Source organism: Dermacentor variabilis, chromosome 1 (assembly GCF_050947875.1).
Source record: "Dermacentor variabilis isolate Ectoservices chromosome 1, ASM5094787v1, whole genome shotgun sequence".
Classification (NCBI taxonomy): domain Eukaryota; kingdom Metazoa; phylum Arthropoda; class Arachnida; order Ixodida; family Ixodidae; genus Dermacentor; species Dermacentor variabilis.
The window spans coordinates 264,527,276-264,548,222 of NC_134568.1; the positions used below are offsets into that span (position 1 = coordinate 264,527,276).

Consider the following 20,947-nt stretch of genomic DNA (forward strand, 5'->3'; position numbering starts at 1 on the left):
GCACACTTTCCAATATTTCCATCCGCAAATTTGGCACGGTCCTTCTTGTTCACAAAACGGAACATAGAGAACGACCTTTCGACGTTCGGACTAGACACTGGGAAGGCTAGGAGATGTAGGGCGCAACGTGAAAGGAGAGGCCAGTAGTGTACATGTTCGCTCGGGAACACCATTGGCTCAACCATTTCTTTCGCAGCGTATGCCTGATGCATGCCGCAAAAAGTCTGCCTCAAGTCGGAGGATATCATTGTTATCTGGCACAACTCGGGCAAACAACGGCAAGTCTCAAATGTCTGGGGCAAATCGGTTTTCACGTTGGGCCTGTTCGTGTTCGTGGTATGTTCTCACAAAGAGGAAAGCGTGTGTAGCGCCGCCGTATGGAAGTGTAGCTCGGCGAAGCTCTCTGTGCATTCCTTCATCTTCCCCAAATGGCACTTGCGCTAAAAGAACATTTAAATAGAAAGGAAACTTGTTTTTATTATATTCGTGAATCTCCAGCCTAGCTTTTTACGCTTTCTCTCGTGCTTTATTTTATAAGTCCGAAGAACAAAGGTCATCCTCGAGTATATTAAGGCCCTCAGAATCGGAGTTTTTCGGATAAATCTGCATTGGGAAAGATTTTACCGGTGAGTGTTACGAGCTTTGCGGATTTCTCCGAAATCGCATAACCCCCGTTATTCCGCACAAAATCGTTGGCTTGAACTCATTCCAAAAATGAAAACAGCAGGTGAATTTACAGAAACAAACCGCCCCCCCCCCCCCCCCCCCATGAAAGTGAGCAGCTCCGTCTCTGTCTTTGCCTCTGGCAGTAGAAGAGAACGAAGTCAATCAAAGTGCGCTAACGATGCACACAGAGCAACTGGCCCAGTCGGGATGATGCTTCGAAGGGAGGTGGGGAGCGACAGTCCGACTCGAGAGTTGGCGCGGGGGAAGGATGCGCAGGCGGTGCGGGCGAGGGGTGCGCGCGCGCCGCGAGCGCTCGCCGGGCGCCTGGCGGCGCGGCGTGGGGGCCCGCGCCGGCCATTGGGCCAACGGGGCGAGCGCCGAGACGACACGCGGTCGGCGGTCGGCTGGCCCTCGCACCACACGCTCAGCGAGCCAGCACGTGGCCGACTGGCGCGCGGCGGCGGCGCTCTCTGGTCGCCCATGCGCAGGCTCTGCAGGGACCACCGGGCACGCGTGAGGCGAGAGGCCTGAGCTCGGACCGACCATGCTGCTGCTGCTCCTCATCGTCGGCGCCTGCGTCTCAGGTAAAAAGCACCGGCCTCTGCGCAAGCGGCGCACGTGCGCGCGTAGCAGCTCTGGACGGTGACAACAGACAACACGCGTTGCGTCGTTCGCGACCCACCTCGAGCGCTCGAGCCTTGAATTCATCTTCTATGTGGTCCTCCGAGCACGCGAAGAAAAAAAGAAAAGAACTTGAGGTCATGAGTGAGGGTTACCTCGTGATTACCTAAGCTGCAAGTGACGAGTAATAGTGTCGGCGGCGAGTTGCTTCTCGCTCGGCCTTTCAGCTCACGCACTTTTGCACTTCAGCCAGCGGGCTGCTGCACGCTTCCTTTTAGGCGCTCTCGCGGAACCAAGCGCGGAAGAAACGTGGCTTACACCTTGAGTAGGGCTGCCCGAGTGCGCGGCGTCAGTTTCGCTCTTGCGATTGTCTCTGTTTTGTTGCGCTCCAGGGCCAGTGTGGAAGGTCCGCTGATTTGAACCGGAGCACTCATAATTCGTGAGCAGAGCATTTGAAACTTGTTCACGTTTCTTGCTAGAGAGAGAGAAGGTTTCTTTCGATCAGTCGTTTGCAAACAAAGAACGAGAGCTGTCTTGTGAAAGAGTGAGCGGAACCGACACCAGAAAGGGAGCAAGTAGAGTGCGGGGGACGATGATGAGTCAGTGGAACGCTCGCGCGGTCAAGAACAAGCTCTCCGGAGCGTTGCGCGCAGAATTCTGTTCTTACGTGACCTCACACCATGTAGTAGTTTCGAAGTGCGCGTGTCTAGAGTGCTCCGCATTGATGTCGTTCAGCGAATAGCAACAAGTAAACAGAAGAAAGAGGGCGCCCGCGTATCAGGAGTAATGCGCGCGTGCGGTAGGCCCATCAAAAGTGCAGAAACGTGTTTCCAGGGCTGCCGTGCTGGCTGGGCTGAAAGGGCATGGGGCAGAAAAGCGGGGCCAAGCGGTGAGAGTAGTGCATCCGGTGAATTACGGTAACTTGCAAACTCATCGCAAGTTGAATGGAAGCTGCTTCTGTTTTGCCTCATTGATGGTTGTGCCGGTGCAAAAATAAAAAAATATATAAAATATATAACATAATAAATAAATAAAAACTAAATAAAGGAAGGAAGATATCTGAAACCGACACAAGGCGAAAATGTGCGCTAGTTCTTACTTCACATGATTTTGGAGAAAGGCGTTCTCTAAGGTTTAAACAGCGGAAGACACTTTTCGCTGTTTGGTCTTAGTAACGGCTCTTTCCTTGGTACTCTGTCTCGCTTTTGAAAGCTGATTATTATCATTGTTACACATTTGCGAGAGTATATTTAATTTGAATATATTTCGTCTGATACATTTCTCATAGTGTTTCAGCTGCAGCGTCAGCAAACATCTATAGAATGTCGCTGGTCATACGTGAGCTATACCTTCGACATTGCAGTATAAGCAGTCTGACATGTTAATCATGCATCAACATAATACTGAACTAGAATAAATTGAATGCATCAGTTCTTTAATTAACGCAGATACAGCGGTTCGTTCTAAGTTGAGGCTGATATCCTGTGCTGGAGCGAATTGCCTAAACGTTCACAGATATTTAAATATGCGATCCTCGCAGGTACAGTGCCCACGTTATTTTTTGCACGTTTGACTCTCGAAACAGAGAGCGAGCGCACAGACGGCACAAGTTATACACATGCAAGATGGAGCACCATTCGCCGATGCATATTTTTATGGAAAGCTATTACCAGGCCTCAGTCGAGCTGAATGGGAATCCAGAGTGGACGCTCAACGCCCAAGAGCCAAATCGCCTCAGTAATTGGCACACAAAAACTGCACCGCTGAGCCCTCGCGAGTGCTTGAAAGGCGAGTGCCCGCGGACACTCCTGGAGGCCCCCAGAGGTATCTGCAGGCTCTCTCGCCTTTGAAACATTCGCGAAACCAGGGAAGTTTTTGCGCGCCTTTTTAACAGCCTCACCAACACATCAGTGCAGCTTTTGCGGACACTCTCGGAGGTCTTTAATGCAAACTAGAGAGGTTTTCCTGGCAGCACGCTAGCATGCTACTCCATGAAGCTTTAAGGTTTGTCCGCAGGCTTTAGCCGTTGAAGTGCTCACCACGACTCTGCACCGCAGTTCTTGTGCGTGAATGACGTGATTTGGCGCTTGGACGTTGAGCGACAATGTCTTCTGTCACCTACACGACGATAGCATACTGAGGCCCCATCTCCGATGCGTCACACCCAGGAAAACGTAACGTAGGTTGAAGGCTGAGGCTATCAAATAGACGCGGACTCTAACGACTGACCAGGAGGGAGCCGTGCAGTTAACGCCCTTAGTCGCCTTTCATGGCGACGAAGCACCTTTGCGCGCGCCTTCAAGTGGTGTGGAAGCCCCACATCCTTGTGTCAATTTCTGCCCTCGCGAAAATCGACCGTCTCGGTCGCGTAAAAAGTTTGGCGAACCCATGCGTGTGTTAAAGACTTTCTCCCTGACCGTACTGGGCAAATAACAATCAATGAAGTGAAATCCAAAGAGATAAAACTTGGAAGCCGGGTCACGCCACAAGCATCAGTCTTATCTCCCTTTCTATTTAATGTAGCAATGATTGGCCTACAGCAGAACTAGAAAATATAGAAGGATTACGGCACAGCCTGTACGCCGATGATATCACCCTTTGGGTAACTGGTGGAAGTGATGAGCAGATAGAGGAAACTCTCCAAACGGCCATACACACGGTCGAGAAATATGTCATAGATAAAGGACTGAGATGCTCGTCGCAAAAATCAGAATTACTTCTATACCGACCGACACGTAGGGGCCGTGAGAGTTTTACATATAAACCAAACATCACGCTTTTTGCAGAGGGCAACTAAATCCCCATTGTCGACAGCATTAGAGTCCTCGGACTCCGCTTATCAGCGAACGGTCATAACAGGGAAATAATCAGAATACTAGAAAACAGCGCACAACAAACAATGAGATTAATTAAGAGAATAGCTAATTGGCATTATGGGATGAAAGAGGACAACCTGGTACGACTAGTCCAGGCTTTTGTCATTAGCCGTATAGCATATGTAACCCCCTACCTAAATCTCCAAGTAGCAGACAAGACAAAAGTCGAAGGCATGATTAGACGGTCATTCAAACAAGCCATAAGATTGCCGATAAACACATCGAATAACAGACTCCTAGCCCTAGGTGTCCACAACACGCTCGAAGAACTTATAGAAGCCCATACGATAACGCAATACGAAAGACTCACACGAAGTCCTACTGGCAGACACATACTTAACAAGCTTGGAATAACATACGCATCACACTATGGCACTAAAGTAGACATTCCCCACGCCATAAGGAAGCAGCTTATTATCCCACCACTACCCAAAAACATGCATCCCGAACACCACAGGGAAAGGTGAGAGGAAAGGGCTATACAGAGGAGATTCCAATGCTCTAAGGCGGGCGTACGTCGACGCGGCAGAGTGCATGACTAATCAGAATATGTCTGTCGTTGCATTGAACTCGGAGGGTGATCTTAAGGTTAGCGGATCTATTAAAACCAACAGAGCCGAGGTGGCTGCGGAATCGGCCATTGCTTTCGCGATGGCTTCCACACTGGCCACGATAATAGTCAGCGATTCTAAAACCGCAATTTTACATTACGCAAAGGGGCGCATTTCGCCGGAATCACAACGAATCCTGGCAAACTTCCGCGGTCAGCGGGTTGTCCATATTATTTGGGCGCCTGCGCACTGCTCCCTCCCCGGCAACGAGGCGGCCGACACTGTGGCTCGAGGACTCACAAGCCGAGCCACCGGGGCGCCGCTGCTGGGGCTGACAGGGGACCGGATGATTGGCTACAGGGAGATAGCTAACCATGATAGATTGGGGAGGGTGCGTTTTCCCCCCGCACACCCATCACTTAATAAGCAGCAGGTGGTGGTATGGCGCCTCCTTCAAACCAATACGTATCCAAATCCGGTGACTTACAATCACTATCATCCAGAACAATATTTGGCCAAATGTATATTTTGTCAAGAAAGGGTGGACCTGGATTACATTATCTGGGCCTGCCCTCGGGCGCCTCGACAAGGCCGAAAAATTAAGGATGGGAAGCAGTGGGAGACCGTGCCGCTCAGCTCGACCCCCGAAGACCAACTTTTGGCCGTTCGGCAGGCCGAGGATGCCGCCAGAGCCCAAGGACTCCTGGCCGCCAGATAGGCGGGGTTGCCCCCCCCCCTCCCCTCACACACCAATCTGCCGGCTACATGAATAAAAGTTATTGCTCTCTCTCTCTCTCTTCAGCGGTGTTGACGGTAGAAAATGGAACTCTTGAGGTGCAGTCTGGACGTTCACGTACGCGCACAGTATGGTTTCATGCCCACTACATGAACATCTTCAGCACGAGGACGACGACAAAGTCAGCCGCGGTCAGCACAATGCGTTGGCGGGCTAGTTGGTGCGGCTAGTTGGTGCGAAATTTAGCGCAAAACAACGGTCGTTGTTTTGCGCTAAACAAAGTAATTATGGATCAACCGGGGTCAGAACTGCAGGGCACGGCCTCGTAGGTTACGCTGCTGAGGCGGCGCGTAACCCTGTAGGGACCAAAATACCGGCGCAGCATCTTTTCTGAAAGTCCATGCACGGCGACGAATGGGTGTCCAGACACACACTGTCACCGGGATTGCAGTGGACATCACGTCTACCCTGGCTATATCGAAGGGTAGCTGTTGGCTCCGGGTACTATATATATGCCGAGCAAGCTCGCGTCCTTCCTCGGCACTTTGTAAAACTCTTCCACGTCTTAACGTGCAATAGTTTTGCAGCCGCAGGTAGCATCTATCTTCAGCCGCAGCTAGCATGACGTCAAGTGTTGATGTGAAGCGGCGCCCGCATACTAGCTCGAACAGCGTAAACTGTGTGGTCTCCTACACAGCAGTCCCATAAGCGAAGATTACATGCATATGGCAAATCTCGTCCCACGTCTTGTTCTCTACGTCGATATACATGAAAATCATATCAGGCAGCGTTCTGTTCATATGTTCTATTAATTCATTTGTTTAAGGATGATACGCGGTGCTCTTGCGGTGAGAGCTATGCGTCAGCTGGAGAACGTCCTGCATTAGTTCGGCTGTGAATGCTACACCGCGATCGGTTATTAGAATTGAGGGTGCACCATGTAGTACGACGATGTGCCGGACAAATAACTTGGCCACTTCATAAGAGTTGCTTTGTGGAATAGCTTTGTCTTCGGCGTACCGTGTTAAATAGTCGCCAGCGACGACTATCCATCTGTTGCGCGGAGAGGTCACTGGGAATGGACCAAGTAGATACATTCCTATCAGTTCGAATGACGTTTGAGGAGGGTCCACAGGGTGGAGAAAGCAAGCAGCGGGTGGCGTCTTGCGGCGCTGGCAATACCGGCAGGTCTTCACATGCCATTGAACAGAAGGAAACAGCCGGACCAGTGATATTTCTGTCGTATCCATGCTAACGGCTTTGTTAAACCCAAGTGTCCGGCTTATGGGTCATCATGGCAGGCTTACAAAATGCCTTGGCGCAGTGCCGATGGTACAAGGAGGTACGTTTCTGGGCCACTTCTGCAGTTTTTCCTGTAAAGGACGTTATTGCGCAGACAGTACGGTGATAGAGAAAGACAGAGAAAATGATAAATTAAAGGTAGGGAGGTTAACCAGGACTGAGCCCGGTTGGCTACCCTACACTGGGGAAAGGGAAAAGAGGACAGAAAGATTAAAAGAAAAAGAGGAAGTCCGCTGGGGATATCGTTCGGTCACTTAGTCTGGATCACAGACGCTGACTCAATGCGGTAGCTTTCAAATATCGCAGCAGCGCTTTTGTGGCCTTTTGTAGCTGCGATATGCGATGCCATGGTCCCAAGATCTTGTTCAAGGTGAACGGTTTTCCATCTAACAGGTTGAAAGCTGTGCAGAGGTCATGTCTTTCATTTTCAAAAGATGGGTAGTAGCACAGTAGATGTTCTGTAGTTTCCTCGACACCGCAGGCATTGCACTCGGCGCTATCAGCCATTCCAATCAAAAACGTCTATGCATTGGTGAATGCGATGCCCAAGAGTAAGCGGCACAGCATTCTTTCCTCATTACGCGGATGCCCTGGTAACAGCCGCAGTTGCATAGATGGATCGAGGGAATGCAATCGATGTTCGGTGAATTCAGGTGTGTGCCACTTCTCTAATATCATGCGGTGCGCTAACTTGCTTAAGTGTTGGGCTGCGTCAGTCCGCGATAAAGGTACTGAAACAAGGGTTGCTCCTTCGTGTGCTTTCCTAGCAGCTTCGTCTGCGAGGTCGTTGCCGGAGATACTGCAATAGCCAGGCAGCCACTGAAACACCCCGTCGTGTCCTTTCGCGATCATGTGATGGTGCGTTTCTCGTATCTCCGACACGAGTTGTTCACAGGACCCGCGACGAAGAGATGACAGAAGAAATTGTAAGGCCGCCTTCGAATCGCAAAATATTGGTCACCGATTAGCCGGTGGGTTATTAATATAATCAACGGCACCTCGGAGGGCAATAAGCTTCAAACGGGTCGATGTTGTCAAGTGAGAAATCTTGTATCGGATGCTTTGTGATCGTGATGGTATAACCACTGCGCCGGTGGAGCTGGTCTGAGTGGAAGAGCCATCCGTATATATGTGGACTCGGTCAAAGTAGAAAGTGTGCAAACAATTCAGAGCTGCTTGCTTCAAGGCCAAGGTAGGCAGGTCGGTCTTCTTTCTTATCCCTGGAACCGTAAGACGCATTTGAGGTTGTTTTAAACACCACAAAGCTGTGGTTGAACGGGCTGAGGGTGTGAAGCCCGATGGTAGGGAGGCACGATGCTTGCTGACCTCGTTGGAAAAGGATGCTTGTGGTCATCGTTCTGGCAGGCAGGCAAGAGAGCTTGATTGCATCCGTGAAACATGACGAACATGGGCCCTAAGCGTGTCCGTGTTAATGTAAGTCGTGATCGGATGGTCTTGAGCCATTATAATGGTTCCTGCTGTTGAGGCGCCCCGCAGAAGGCCTTGGCAAACACTTAGTGCCCGTGCTTGCACGCTCTGAAGTTCTCGAAGATTTGACTTGCATGTTTTAGCAAGCACGGGAGAGCTGTAGCGTAGGAATACGATAAAATGTGCTCGACATAACTGTAGCATGGATCCCATTGACGAACCCCATGTTTTGCCGGCGATGAACTTGAAGACGTGAACAATAGATCTGAGCTTCTTCGTCAAGTGGGCAACCTGAGGGCTCCAAGAGAGGTCCCGGTCAACAATGAAACCCAAAAACCGATGATTTCTCTTGTAGGAGATAGGCTGGCCATTGACGCATACTCGATAACGAGCCAGCGCTTTTCGCGTAAAAGCGACTAACGCACAGTTTTTTGTTGAGATGGTAAGGCCTTGTGTGTGAAGATAGTCAGATGCCCGTGTTGCTGCTTTCTGTACCCTTGCGCGAACCTGCAGGCGAGTGACCGCTGATGTCGAGATGCAGATGTCGTAGGCGTAGATTGAAACAATCACTGTTTCCGGTAGGAATTCGGTCAGCCCAAGAAGCGCGAGGTCGAAAAAGAACAGGGCTTAGAGCACCGCCTTGGGGAACGCCTCGGCATGTGTAGTGTTCGGTAGTCGGACCATCTTCCTAATTACGAACAAGGACCTTTGTGTCAAGTAGTTTCTGATCCATCGATATACTCGCCCTCCTAGTTCAACTGTCAAAAGTGCGTCTAGAATTGTTTGATGGGAAACGTTGCCTTAAGTGCCTTTCACGTCAAGAAAGAGTACTACTGATAATCGCTTCCAAGATTTTTGCTCTTCTACAGATTATACTAGATCGATGACACTGTCAATCGATGACCGGCCTCGTCGAAATCCCACCATAGAGTCAGGGTAAATTTTGTGGTGTTCAAGGTACCATTCGAGGCGCATGAGCATCATACGTTCTATGAGCTTCCCCACGCAGCTGTCAAGTGCTGTAGGCCGATACGATGCCAGTTCGAGCGGTGACTTTCCTGTTTTTAGCAGCGGTACCAGGCGGCTGCGTTTCCATTCCTGTGGGACGACAACATATCGCCATGAACTATTAAAAAGGCTCAGGAGTTCTCTTCGTGCTTTTTGACCTAGGTGGCGCAAAGCAGTATATGTTACGCCACCGGGCCCTGATGAAGACGAACACCTACAGAGCGCCATAGCAGCTTCTAACTCTTCCATAGAGTATAGAGCGTCATACTTGTATCTCGTGGACTGGGGATGTCGCCTAAAGTCATTTCACAGACTAAAACTGTGCCGCCGGCGACTTTCGCACAAAATTCCTCCGCAACGTCTATCTCACGGCGGTTTCGATAGAGAGCAAGGGCGTTGAAAGGGCGTCGTTGCTGGGGACTTGAGCAAAGACCGCGCATGAGTGAATGAGGTAAAAACTAATCAGCTCCTTGAAGGTGCTTGATTAGCAGCAGTACTCAGGGTCAACGCACTGCATGGTACTCAGCTATCCTGACGGCGTCGACAATGCTGACAAACACCAAGTCTTGGTCAGGGTCTGATGATGTCGTAGCGAGAGGTGCACGTGACAAACAGTCAGCGTCGCTGTGTCCCTCCAGATCGGTATATAGCGGTGGTGTCATACTCCTGTATAGGCGCACGCTCCAACGGGCTAGTCTGACTCAAGAATCCTTCAGGTTGGCAAGCCAGCACAAGGAGTGGTTGATCGTTGACAGCCTTAGATGGTCTACCGTACAAGTAGGGTCGGTACTTGCTAATTGCTGAAAGAACCGGTAAGCACTCTTTTTCAGTTGTTTCAATTGCAGAGTAGTTCCTCTCAGCCTTGGTGAGACTGTAGCTTGCATAAGCGATGAAACGTTCCGCACAGCCTTGCCACTGTACAAGAATTGCGGTGAGGCCCGCGTTGCTGCCGTCAGTATGAATTTCTGTGTCAGCGTCTTTGTCGAAACGAGAAAGTATTGGAGCAGCGTGAAAACACTGGTGTAATTCATTGAACGACCGCTGTTGCTCGTCCACCCAAATGAAAGGCACATCGTTGCGTGTAAGCCGTGTCAGAGGCTCAGCGATCCTCGAGAATCCCTCGACGAAGCGCCTATAATATACGCACTAAAGAGGAAGCGCTGAACAGCCCTCTTGCCTGTGGCTGGTAGAAACTCAGCGGGGTCTGGTCGGACGCCTTTGGGGCAAGCTACATGGCTGAGAAATTTGAGCTCTTGGGACCTGAAGTAGCATTTCTCAGGCGTGATGGTGAAGTCCACAGTGTGGATTGCAGCGAGGACGCTCTTGAGATATGTGAGATGTTCGTCAAACGAGCTCTAGAGCACAGCGACGTCGTCCAAATATACGAGGCAGGTTTACCTCTCGAGTTTGGCAAGGACGGTGTCCGTCATCCGCTGCAAGGTGGTAGGCGTGGAACAGAGACCGAAGGGAATACTTTGAACTCATGAAGCTCATGAAGCCAGTTTTCCCGGGTTGCAGGGCTGGGTGAGCGACGCCTGGTTGTGTTCGGCATGAAGAGTGGGCTAGAAGACTGGTTTCGGGCGGGTGACACCTGGCTTCACGGAAACGTGGAGTAAACGAAGTCCCGGCGTGCGCAAGGTAGGCTTCGACCTCCAGTGGGCGTTCGACTTTGCGGGGACAGGGCGCATTAAGCGTAAATCCACGGAGCCCCGCTCGGTGGTAAGGGCATGCCCTGTAGATGTGATCGGTTTCACTGCAATGCAATGAAAACACAAGGACCTCCGGTCTGCAGTGCGCCAGATATCGTTTTTGCGGGCTGGTCGTGCTTTAGCCATGAATGGTGCGTTGCGAGGCCTGAAGTCGCCGGTCGCTTGTACAGCGGCGCGCACACCATGTCATGGACGTTCGGGACGGCGCTCATACTGTGGCTTGGGGACAACGAAAATCGCGCAGCTTCCGCCTACGAAATGCCAAGCGGTGGCTGGTGTCTCGAATTGTTCTGGGGCTCGGAAAACCTGTCGGATTTCCTCATGGACTACCTCAGCCATAAAAACTCGTGGTACCAATGCCGGAGTCACCTGAAGCTTTTGGAGCTATTCTCGAACAAACCTGATGAGCGCCCGCAAGGCGTCGGCGTTGTCCAAGGGTACAGCGAGAGAGTCACGCGATAGGAACGACACGTCTCCGTTATACGGCCTTGTTCGTTGCTGCAATGCATTCTTCATTGATGCGGCTTCTGCGAGAAAACCTGCAACTGTCTTGGGTGGGTTGCGTATCAGGCCACCGAAGAGCTCTTGCTTGACACCGCGCATCAAGTTTCTTAACTTATTTTGTTCTCACATGAACAGATACGCGTGTCGGAAAAGTCGGCGCATAACTTCCACAAACATTCCGATGCTTTCGTTCGGCCGCTGTACCCTCGCCTGAATTATTCAGCTCGCACGTTGCGATCGAGGCTTGCATATGTACGGATTAACTCCCGTCGAAATTCGTCCCATGACGATAAGGGCGTCTCAGAGTTCTCAAAACATGACCGCGCATACCTCGAGGGCAAAGTAGGCTATGCGTAGCTTGCGCTCTGGAGTTTAGCCGCTGAATTCGACGACACGCGCAAAGTTATCGAGCCAGCCTTGAGCCTCCCCGAAAGCGTCCCCACGGAAGTAATTGGGGATTCGCGGCCTGTTAAGGACGGCCTCCGTCGGGTGCAGTTGAGGAAGAAGAAGGAACTGATGTGCTCACTCTTCTGATGCGCTTGGCTAGAGCCTCGTGTTCAGGTGATAGCCGTTGGTAGTCGTTGAAGTCGACGGCTTGTCCGTACGTGAGCAGGAGTCAGCTCGACCGGAGTTCCTAATGGGCTTGTAGACGGGGTTCTACCTTGCAGCGGTAGCATGTACCCCGCACCTCCACCAGAAAAATGCAACTTAGGTTGAAGATGGAGGCTAGCAAAATAGACGGGGTCTCTTTAATGGTGGACCAGAGGGAGCGTGCAGCTAATGTGCTTCATCGCCTTTCATGGCACCGACCTTCACCCGTGCCTTTCTGCGGTGTGGAAGCCCCACATCCTTGCGTCAACAGACAGTTTTAGTTGGCGTCCGCAACCACCCACGTACGGAGCGCGCGAGGTCGTGCTTACGTAGCGAAGCGCGCGCGCACGAAACGGCAATGGTTGGCCGGACGCAAAAGTTGGGAAGGGGATTGCTGACTTGCACGCACAGGAGCCGCTAGTGTGCTACTCAGCGCCGCCATATGCCAGCTTCTGAAACTGTGTAGCCATATTAGCTGCTACGAAGTCAAACCACAAGCCGGAGTCATATCTTCGGCAAGAGCAATATCGAAAAATGCTATCGTGGACACGCGAGAACACGCGAGAATGCCCTACAAAGCCCGCAGAGCCCGCAACGTACGCTACGCAGCTTCTGAAAAACTGCGCATGCGCTCTGTCGCCTCCGCGGGTTTCTTGCGTACACAGGGCTGCTGCGGGCGCCCAACTAAAATTGTCTAATATGACAATGGGTACGTGTTCACTGGCCAAGCCTTTGACAAAATTCCCGTTGATTCAGCGAGTCGTTGCGCTGGGCATGACGTCTTAAAGTATTGAACGGAAAAACGCGCCCTTTTGTAAAAACGGGTGCGCATATGGCGCGTTTTCTGCGCGTGGAACTTGCGCTTTTTTGTTACATCTTCTTTGTTTTCAGGCTTCGAAACAATCGTAATTTGCACATCGACAGCTCCTGCTCGCATCTCGTTTCTGAGAACCTCAACCTGTATCCAGAAAATGGTTCGCACGCTACAGCGGCTACCAAAAGCAGGCGCCAACGAAGCATGATATTAGCGATGGTGGCTGATCAATGCCAAACAGTGCTTGCGAACGAAGGGCTTTTTAAATTCATTCGGGGTCTAATTGCCTAATTGTGAAATCTTTTCGTTCGTAATAATGTGGGCCAAATTTACGAAGCTTTACGTTGGTAATATGTTCGCTATCGCGATTGGGTGGCGCGTTTCTTACAAACCCTCTAGCGCATACGAACTACTTTGTCAACAGTGGTCCTGGGGCCATATTCACCGATCCTTTTGTTTGTAAAAACTACTTGTTCTCTGCCGGCCGCCTTCATTAATGTGTTCGCTCTGACTATTGGCTGGCGCCTATTCTGAAGAACCATTCTGACATATGAACTATTTTGTCAAAGCGAACCCAAGTGTCGAGTTAACAAAGAATCTCGTTCGCAAGAAGTGTGTCACTGGCTGGCCAGCGTTCGCTTATGTGTTCGCTTCGGTGATTGCTCGGCACCTGCCCTTAGAAACCGCTCTCGCATAACCTGCCGCAGTGTGCGTGCGTCTTCATCGCGCTGCATTTACGCCGATAAACTCAATTGCTTTATTACTTGGCGCAAGGTAGCGAAGTGCGAGGCAGAGCGCGATGCTTGATGTACCATATATGGCATTCCATCTCTAGGACGATTAAAGTATTTAATTTAATCAGAAACCACATTTTCATCATTCCTTAAGGTCTACGGGTTCAAATTCAGAAATATTTTTGTTTGTAAGAACTGTTGACTGGCTAGGCGCCTTAGCCAATGTTGTGTTCGATGCCATGATTTGTGAGAGCATTCTGAACTGCTATAGCGTATGAAATGCTTCGAGAATGCGGGCCTTGAAGATCGTCGCTATTTGTTGAACATGGAGAACAAATATCCTCAGGCTCTGTGTTCAAAAAGCCGAGGCATCCAAAAGGACGCGAGAACCTGCGCGATGGTTGAATACCTCGCAGAAAAAAGAAACATAATGAGCGTCTAAATGAAAGCACGTAGATGATGATAATCTTAGAACACTTGCCTATTATGTTTGCGTAAACCGCCAGCAGCGTAACTTCCTTTACTTTATTTAAAATATTCGACTAATGGGGGGGGGGGGGTGCTACGTGTGGCGAAATTGAAATTGACGGTTTCATGTGAAACATGGAGAAATGATCATGAACAGGACCCCTAGGCTTCTATCGCAAAACCGTTTAAATACTCTCGTTGCTTGACACTATCCACATATAATACGAACTTAACAACTCATGGTCGCTTCAAACAAGGAAAGCTTAGTATAGCAAAAAGCATTCTGCAGCTGGAATTCCATTCTTGTTGCGTTTTCTCCACCTTGCTACAGGACCATGCACATGACCATGCAGTCGCAAAGCCTGGTAGATATTGAAGTGCCACTGCTGCAAAAGAAGAACACCGTCAGCGACAAAACAAGCAAACATCTAGCAGTACGTGTTAGATGTGTGCTTGAAGACAACCCAGAAAGAAACTATGGATGCAGCCTTCAGAGTTTCTAGCAGCGATTATTGTTCACATTGCGTGAGGACCCACACATTCAATTTGGCCTCTGCGGGCACGGACGCATAATCCTGAACCAACAATGTGCCCAGCAATTCTTGTCAATTTTGCCTGTCCTACGTGCAAGAGCTTGCCAGGTATAGTCTAAGTTTATCGGAGCGTTTCACTTTTCAACACTAAGCATCGCAAATTAACAAATTTTTTCGTCGCATATTCTTTACTCGCATACCTTATCTAATTAATTATTTACTGTATTTTTCTAACATCCCTCAATGCGTAGCTAAGCGACACCGAGAAGACTCCTCACGTACCTTAAGTGGTCTAATTTATAACCACTAATTGGAAGCCTGCAACGACAAGCCTTTTATATGGCTATTGCCAATGTAGATTTGAAGGCAAGACAAAGGCCGACGTACAGACGGGAAAACACTGAACATAAATGTTTGATAAACAAGTACAAAATCGGTCAGATAGGCTGTCCGACATTTCGATGGGTGTACACAACTGCCAAAGGTGGCCTTGTGATGTTTGACGTGTTAGTTCTGCGGGGTTAGTGGAGCCACTGTATTAACTACTTAATACTAAGAAGCCAAGGATGAAAAGATCGCCTCTGGCAGATAGGTGCAGCTATCGAAACGCCGGCCATCCTGTCTGAGGCACTTCATCCTGCTTCATGAATTTTTTTTTATCGTCAACACAGATACAGAAAGGGAACGTTTTTATGAGGACACCTCTGTCGAGTGATCCTCCGAGAATACGACTGGACACCGACCGCTTCACGGCCCCTTGCTGAACATTACATAGCGTTAAATCTCAGCAGCCGAGCCTGTATCACGCTCTTGTTGCCTGTTTCGCACACTGGCGAATATGAAAACGCAGATATGTGCCTTAATTCACCGTAATTTCTTTTTGTCTTGCGTTTAAATTCACTTCGACAGCACGTACTGGGGCCCTATAACGTAAAACTATTCCAATATGTTTGTATTCGAATTTCCTGACGTCAAATTTACGTAATCGCCGACGCAAGCATCGGGCGGTGACCCGCAGCGTTGCCTGAACAGCCCAATCAAACGCTCTCCTCGTTTGTAGGAAGTCGCTTTTGTTTGCTTTCAAAACGAATAACATTGCCTACATTGAGCGGTTTTTCTTATCTAATTGGCTGACAGGAGGTAAGGAGCACGCTCATGTAGAGAAGGTCTCGATGGGGCCGAGCCAGCGCGCTGAAAATAGATAAACGGATGAAGAGGGGGGAGCCGGCGTCTTCGATAGGTCCGCTTTCCCTTACTTAGCTTGCGATGTCTCGTCTAAAATTGCGGCGGCGTGCAACGGACAGTTAAAAATGCCACTAAAATAGATCCTCAGCAAAGAAGAGTTGGCGGAGTGATGTCGTATACGTGCTAAAAGGGCTCGATAACGTTGTAAAGCCACGTAAAAAGTTTTGTTATACGCAAAAAAACCCATGCTCCCCGGCATGTGCGAGTAGCCAGTGCCTGAGGGATCGGCGCCAGCCATATTCTATTCCTTTGGGAACAGGGCAGTGTCCGACTATTCTGTAAAAAATCCAGTTTTTTTTTTCAGAATATTCATTCATTTTTAACGCGTAAACGTCACTTTTACCCAATGAGTTTTCGCGGTTTTGTGACGTCGCGTGACAGGCAGGTGAAGTGGGTGCAGCCTGAAACACTTTGACCAATAGCAGAGGGTTAATAGCGACAAGGCGTCGAATCAGAATTAATTATTTTTCTTATGTACGATAGAGCCGGGCATAATTAGTGTGCGCACGTCATGTAAGATTGGGAGCTATCGCGCTTTTCGTGACGCCGCATGACAGACAGGCGAAGTGGGGGGTGGTCCAAAAAAAGTTTTTGACCAATCACGGAGCGCTGATTGCAGAATTGGAATAGAAAAATGTTTCGAATAGCTTTACGTTATACCGCCCTTGAACTTCTGATGGTGCCACTATGCTGACGCATTGTGATCCCTAATAGGCGAGGGGTTCATGAGTAACCTTTTGTATGCAGTATCAACCAACAGAACGTTTTTAAGCTTGAAACATTAGCGCTACATTGCTGGATCAATATCATATTCGGCAGCAAAGTTGTGAAAATTGACGACGTTTGTCGGTGGTCCTATTATATAGAAGCAGGAAGGACAGTCAGATAGGGACGAACGAAAAGAGAAAGGAGGAAGGACAGTAGGCATAAATCTATTCATGTATGCTAAAGATAACGGTTGTTCTTATGCGAAAGAGCTTCCCACACGATGGTGTTTGAGGGAATGTGTGATAACTTATTGCCCAATGTCAACCGGGCCTTTTCCGTCACTGATCAGTCCATAGCATGACGCGTCATTCCTCATTCTGACCAATTAAAGAGAGAAAATCTTACACTTGTTTTATTACAGCAACGTGTCGATTATTGTGTAGAGATGGAAAGAATGCATAATAAAATATACTTAAGTTCCTGTTGTGCAGTGAACTGTGCGCGTAATTTTCCTTTCTTCTTTTCTCCCTTTCAACACACGTTGCACTTCGCATAGTTGCTAGACACCACATTTACCAGTATGCGAGCTAGGAGAGAGAGAGAGAGACGGAGGAAAGGGGAAAGGCAGGGAGGTTAACCAGAAGGAAAGATCCGGTTTGTTACCCTACGCTGGGGAGAGAGGGGAGGGGGAGGCAAAGTGATAACAAAGTAGAAATAAAGAAAGAAAGGAGCGTAGACGTACAATCACAGTCGGTCACTGTCGCCGCATACTGCCACCGCACAGCACAGCAGCACTTGCAGCACTATAAACATCTGTTCAGGCTACGGCCGCTTGTCCAATTCTGTCGCCCTCAAAAACCGCAACAGTGCCCTCGTCGATCTCTGCTGCGATGGCTTGTGATTTGCGGCATTTTAAAATAAGTTCCTCTGTGAGAGGTCTTCGTTCAAAGCGCGCTATCGCGATTGCGAGTGAGCGTCTCTTTAAATTATAGCGAGGACAGTCACAAAGAGGGTGTTGAAGAGCTAGGAAAATTCATTAAATAGTAGGCGGCATGTACCTGCTAATAGAGAGTTGTAGTATTGCGGACGCAAACGTGTTGCTATGCAGTAGCGCACGTTAAACGAAAGCGCGTTAGCTACATGCGCATGTACCAAATGCTATTTGCGTCCGAGGCGTAGCGTGTGTATGCGTATGCACACGACGGCGGACGCCATTCTGCGATTTTAGCAAGCGACCGCTAAGTCTTTCGCGTTGCACACCACTCCAAACAGATTTCCAAACACAGCGTTGTCCGTCAAATGGAGTGCCACCTGCTTCGTATCTGCCAATGTGGTAAAACGAATTAGAGGGCAAAAAAAGAAAGAAAAACAACACACAAACACACACACACTCGCATGCACGCACATAGCTACACACGCAGTCATTCCAAAAAGATCCCCAGACTCGGGCGCTCACTACCAACTGTTTTATTGGCCGAAAGTACAACCAAATGTAAACAAAGTCACGCATGTGGACTTAACATCAACGCTACACATATTCCAATCTCGCAGACACATACGTTCTTAGACCCTCGAATAAAAGGAAAGGAAATTTCAGCAGGAAACAGAAATGAGGACGGTTCATTGATACATTGGGACTTTTTCTTTTTCAAGAAAAGGCTGCTAACGCCTCACGAGCCGTTCTTCTCGCGCTTCTGCAAAGAATTTGCGTTTCACAACTCACGGCTCAAAGCCACATGATGCAACATGCACAAACAAGTGCGCAAACTTGTTTTCTTCTTAAGGCGAAGCTTTCTTGCCGAGTCCGAGGCACTCTACCGTACGTATTTGGCCTCTAACGCCGAACGCCACGGACGCAAGCTTCGACAAGCGGCATAGAACACCCTTTCTCACGGACAAGCCTGCGCGTGGAGTCACTTGGCGCATTTCGATCTGCAGTTGCACTGTAGAAGAAACCGACGCATCCGAAACAGCACAAGCGCCACACGACACCATGTATCCCTACTGAAAGTTTAAACAAATAATATGCGTATCATGTACTACATGTAGATGTGTGTATATAATATCCAACCTGTCTATAATTAACTGCAGATAAAATCATTTCTTCGTATAGCAAGCTGCTATTCAGTACTAATATTTATGCTCGAGAAGCACACTCCGTATGCACACGGACATGGTTCATGAGCCAATGACACCAAAAATGCTTCGCTTTACGTAGATTTTAACTGGAGCTGACTCTAACACATTTTGCGCATGCGCCTTTAATCGGTCATTTAGACGTCATTCAGTCTGCCCGATTTACACTTTTCCGCATGACATCAAGATTGAATAAACAACCACCGTTGGACACATTACAAAGGCAGTCTCATGCTTTTTCTGGCACCCATGCTTTCTGCCACTGCCAGATGCGCGGGCAGAATCTCCCAAGTTTTTTTTTTTTTGGTGCCAAAAATGCCAACGGCACTCCGTGCCTGCCCGCGACTTTCTTCAGATTTTTGAGAGCATCATGAGACTACCTTACAAAGGCAGTCTCATGCTTGCTTGCCTTCCTATTTGAGGCACTAGCTGGTTGCCTAAGGACAAAAACATATCGGAGCAAATATTTGCAACTAGGTGAGGCATGTATGTGCTTCAGCAATCATCCGGAGACAACTCAGCACATCCTAATGGAATGGGAAGGTATTTACCCAGTGATACCTTCCAGAAGCGGTGGGAAGTAATGCGGATGGAAGCATTAACCCGTCAGTAGTCGAGATAAGCAAGAGACGTTTAGAGTGTTGCTGGAAAAAAAGCGGGAAACAGAGTGATAGGACCGCATCCGTTACAAGTATTGGCAACTGTACAATGTAGATATAGAGGCTTTAAGCGATCGAGAAAAGATTAACGAGATATAGGTAATATGCTAGACTGACAAGCATGAATAGATTACCCGATTAGCTCAAGCAGGCAAGGTGACTATTTGACACGGCCCCGTTTAGAACGGGTCGCCAATAAATAATTATTAACAATGCAGGTACCCTAGGCTATACTAAAGCTCTCTAATGACACTGTACAACTTATAGTTGCAAGATGACGCTGGTTTTACTTTAAAGCTGCAAGCGCTGGAATGCGCTTTGGGATTATGTTCCACTGCGGCTCATTGATAGTGACCCTCATGATACTGTTAGCAGCACCCCCCTAATCCACATTTCCAATACTTTAGGTGTTTATGTAGGATTATTTTTTCCTTCTTATTGCTTATAATGGTACCGAACTGGTATTATGTTTATTATATTCAGGTAAAAATATCTTGCATTACGAAATAATACTTACTATTTAATTAGTACATTTGTTTGTATTAGCAGCATTTACAAGTTGCTATGAGGTTTATTCCAATTCTCTTTAAGTTCAATGACCTCTCGCGTGTGGCTGCGTAGTGCTCACTCAAATTCAGGTTCCTTGTGCATATTGTATACATCCTGTATATACAAAACTACATTTTTTTCAGTTATTCCCTATATTTGCATAGAATGAATTCTTCCAGTGTTTACAAACAAGCGCGAGTCAATATATCCGCAGCGTTCCATCAGAGGCAGCTCCACCAAAGACATTAGGGGGAGGAAAAACGACGCCACCGGTCTTAGTGGGCCGTGTCGGAACGCCTTCGTGTTTGTGAAGATAAAGTGACTGCCGATAGCCACGCTCGAATAAAGCATGAATAAGCATGTCTGAGCCGAAACACTATCCTTCTGTTTAGATTAGAAATGCCACGTGACCGAGGACGAGAGCGGCATGCAGGAATAAAAGCTCGCAGCTACAGCGCGCAAACTCGTCCCCTTGCCGCTGACCCCTAGCACATACATAGCGCGTGTGCGCCTAAAGCGGCACGTCTTTAATCCGCATTCCTTGCATCTATAAAAATGCGTTTATTCGCGAGAGCCCAGAAGGGACATTCATCTCCTCAAACAGGGAAAGCATAGACTAAATGGAAGCACGTAGAGTTTACGACTATGCTTTTGTCCATTGTTGAGTATCCATTGTCCGCTCCACTAACGTGTGTCGAGTAGAGTGAAGCTTTTCTTTCGTTGGCTTTGACGCCCTGATTCCGTCTATCCCTCTACAACAGCGTTCGTTCTCGGAGTGAGTGTAGCAAACACAGTTTTCGTTATGGGTATCACCCAGTCCCACGCTCAGCGCTCGTGCCGGCCTCCCTTCATCTACAAGCCAACCACCGCTTTAGATTTGGGACTACAAAAATGCTGCGAAATGTCGCAGTAAAGCCGTAACAAGTCGTGCTCAAACCACGGTATATACGGCACTTTTGTGAATTACACCGGCGACTGACCGAGACACAAACCAAGGGCAGCGCACATAAGTGTCCTAGCGTTACGATGTAAAGTGTCGATGTTTTTTCAAGCAAAACGACCGGCAATAGCGAATATCTTGTGTATACGCTATAACCAACACTGTTTAT

The 20,947-nt window shown here is 48.8% G+C and overlaps 1 protein-coding gene across 1 annotated transcript in view; it reads left to right on the forward strand.

The window, feature by feature from the left end:
• Window positions 1-1,038: 1,038 nt before the first annotated feature.
• The window catches only part of LOC142563903 (protein APCDD1-like), a 335,375-nt gene continuing 315,466 nt past the window's right edge, over window positions 1,039-20,947 (forward strand). Inside the window, exon 1 of the mRNA XM_075674605.1 lies at window positions 1,039-1,250. Within this exon, the coding sequence (XP_075530720.1) occupies window positions 1,211-1,250 (40 nt within the window). The 5' untranslated portion in view covers window positions 1,039-1,210. The remainder of the gene's footprint in view (window positions 1,251-20,947) is intronic.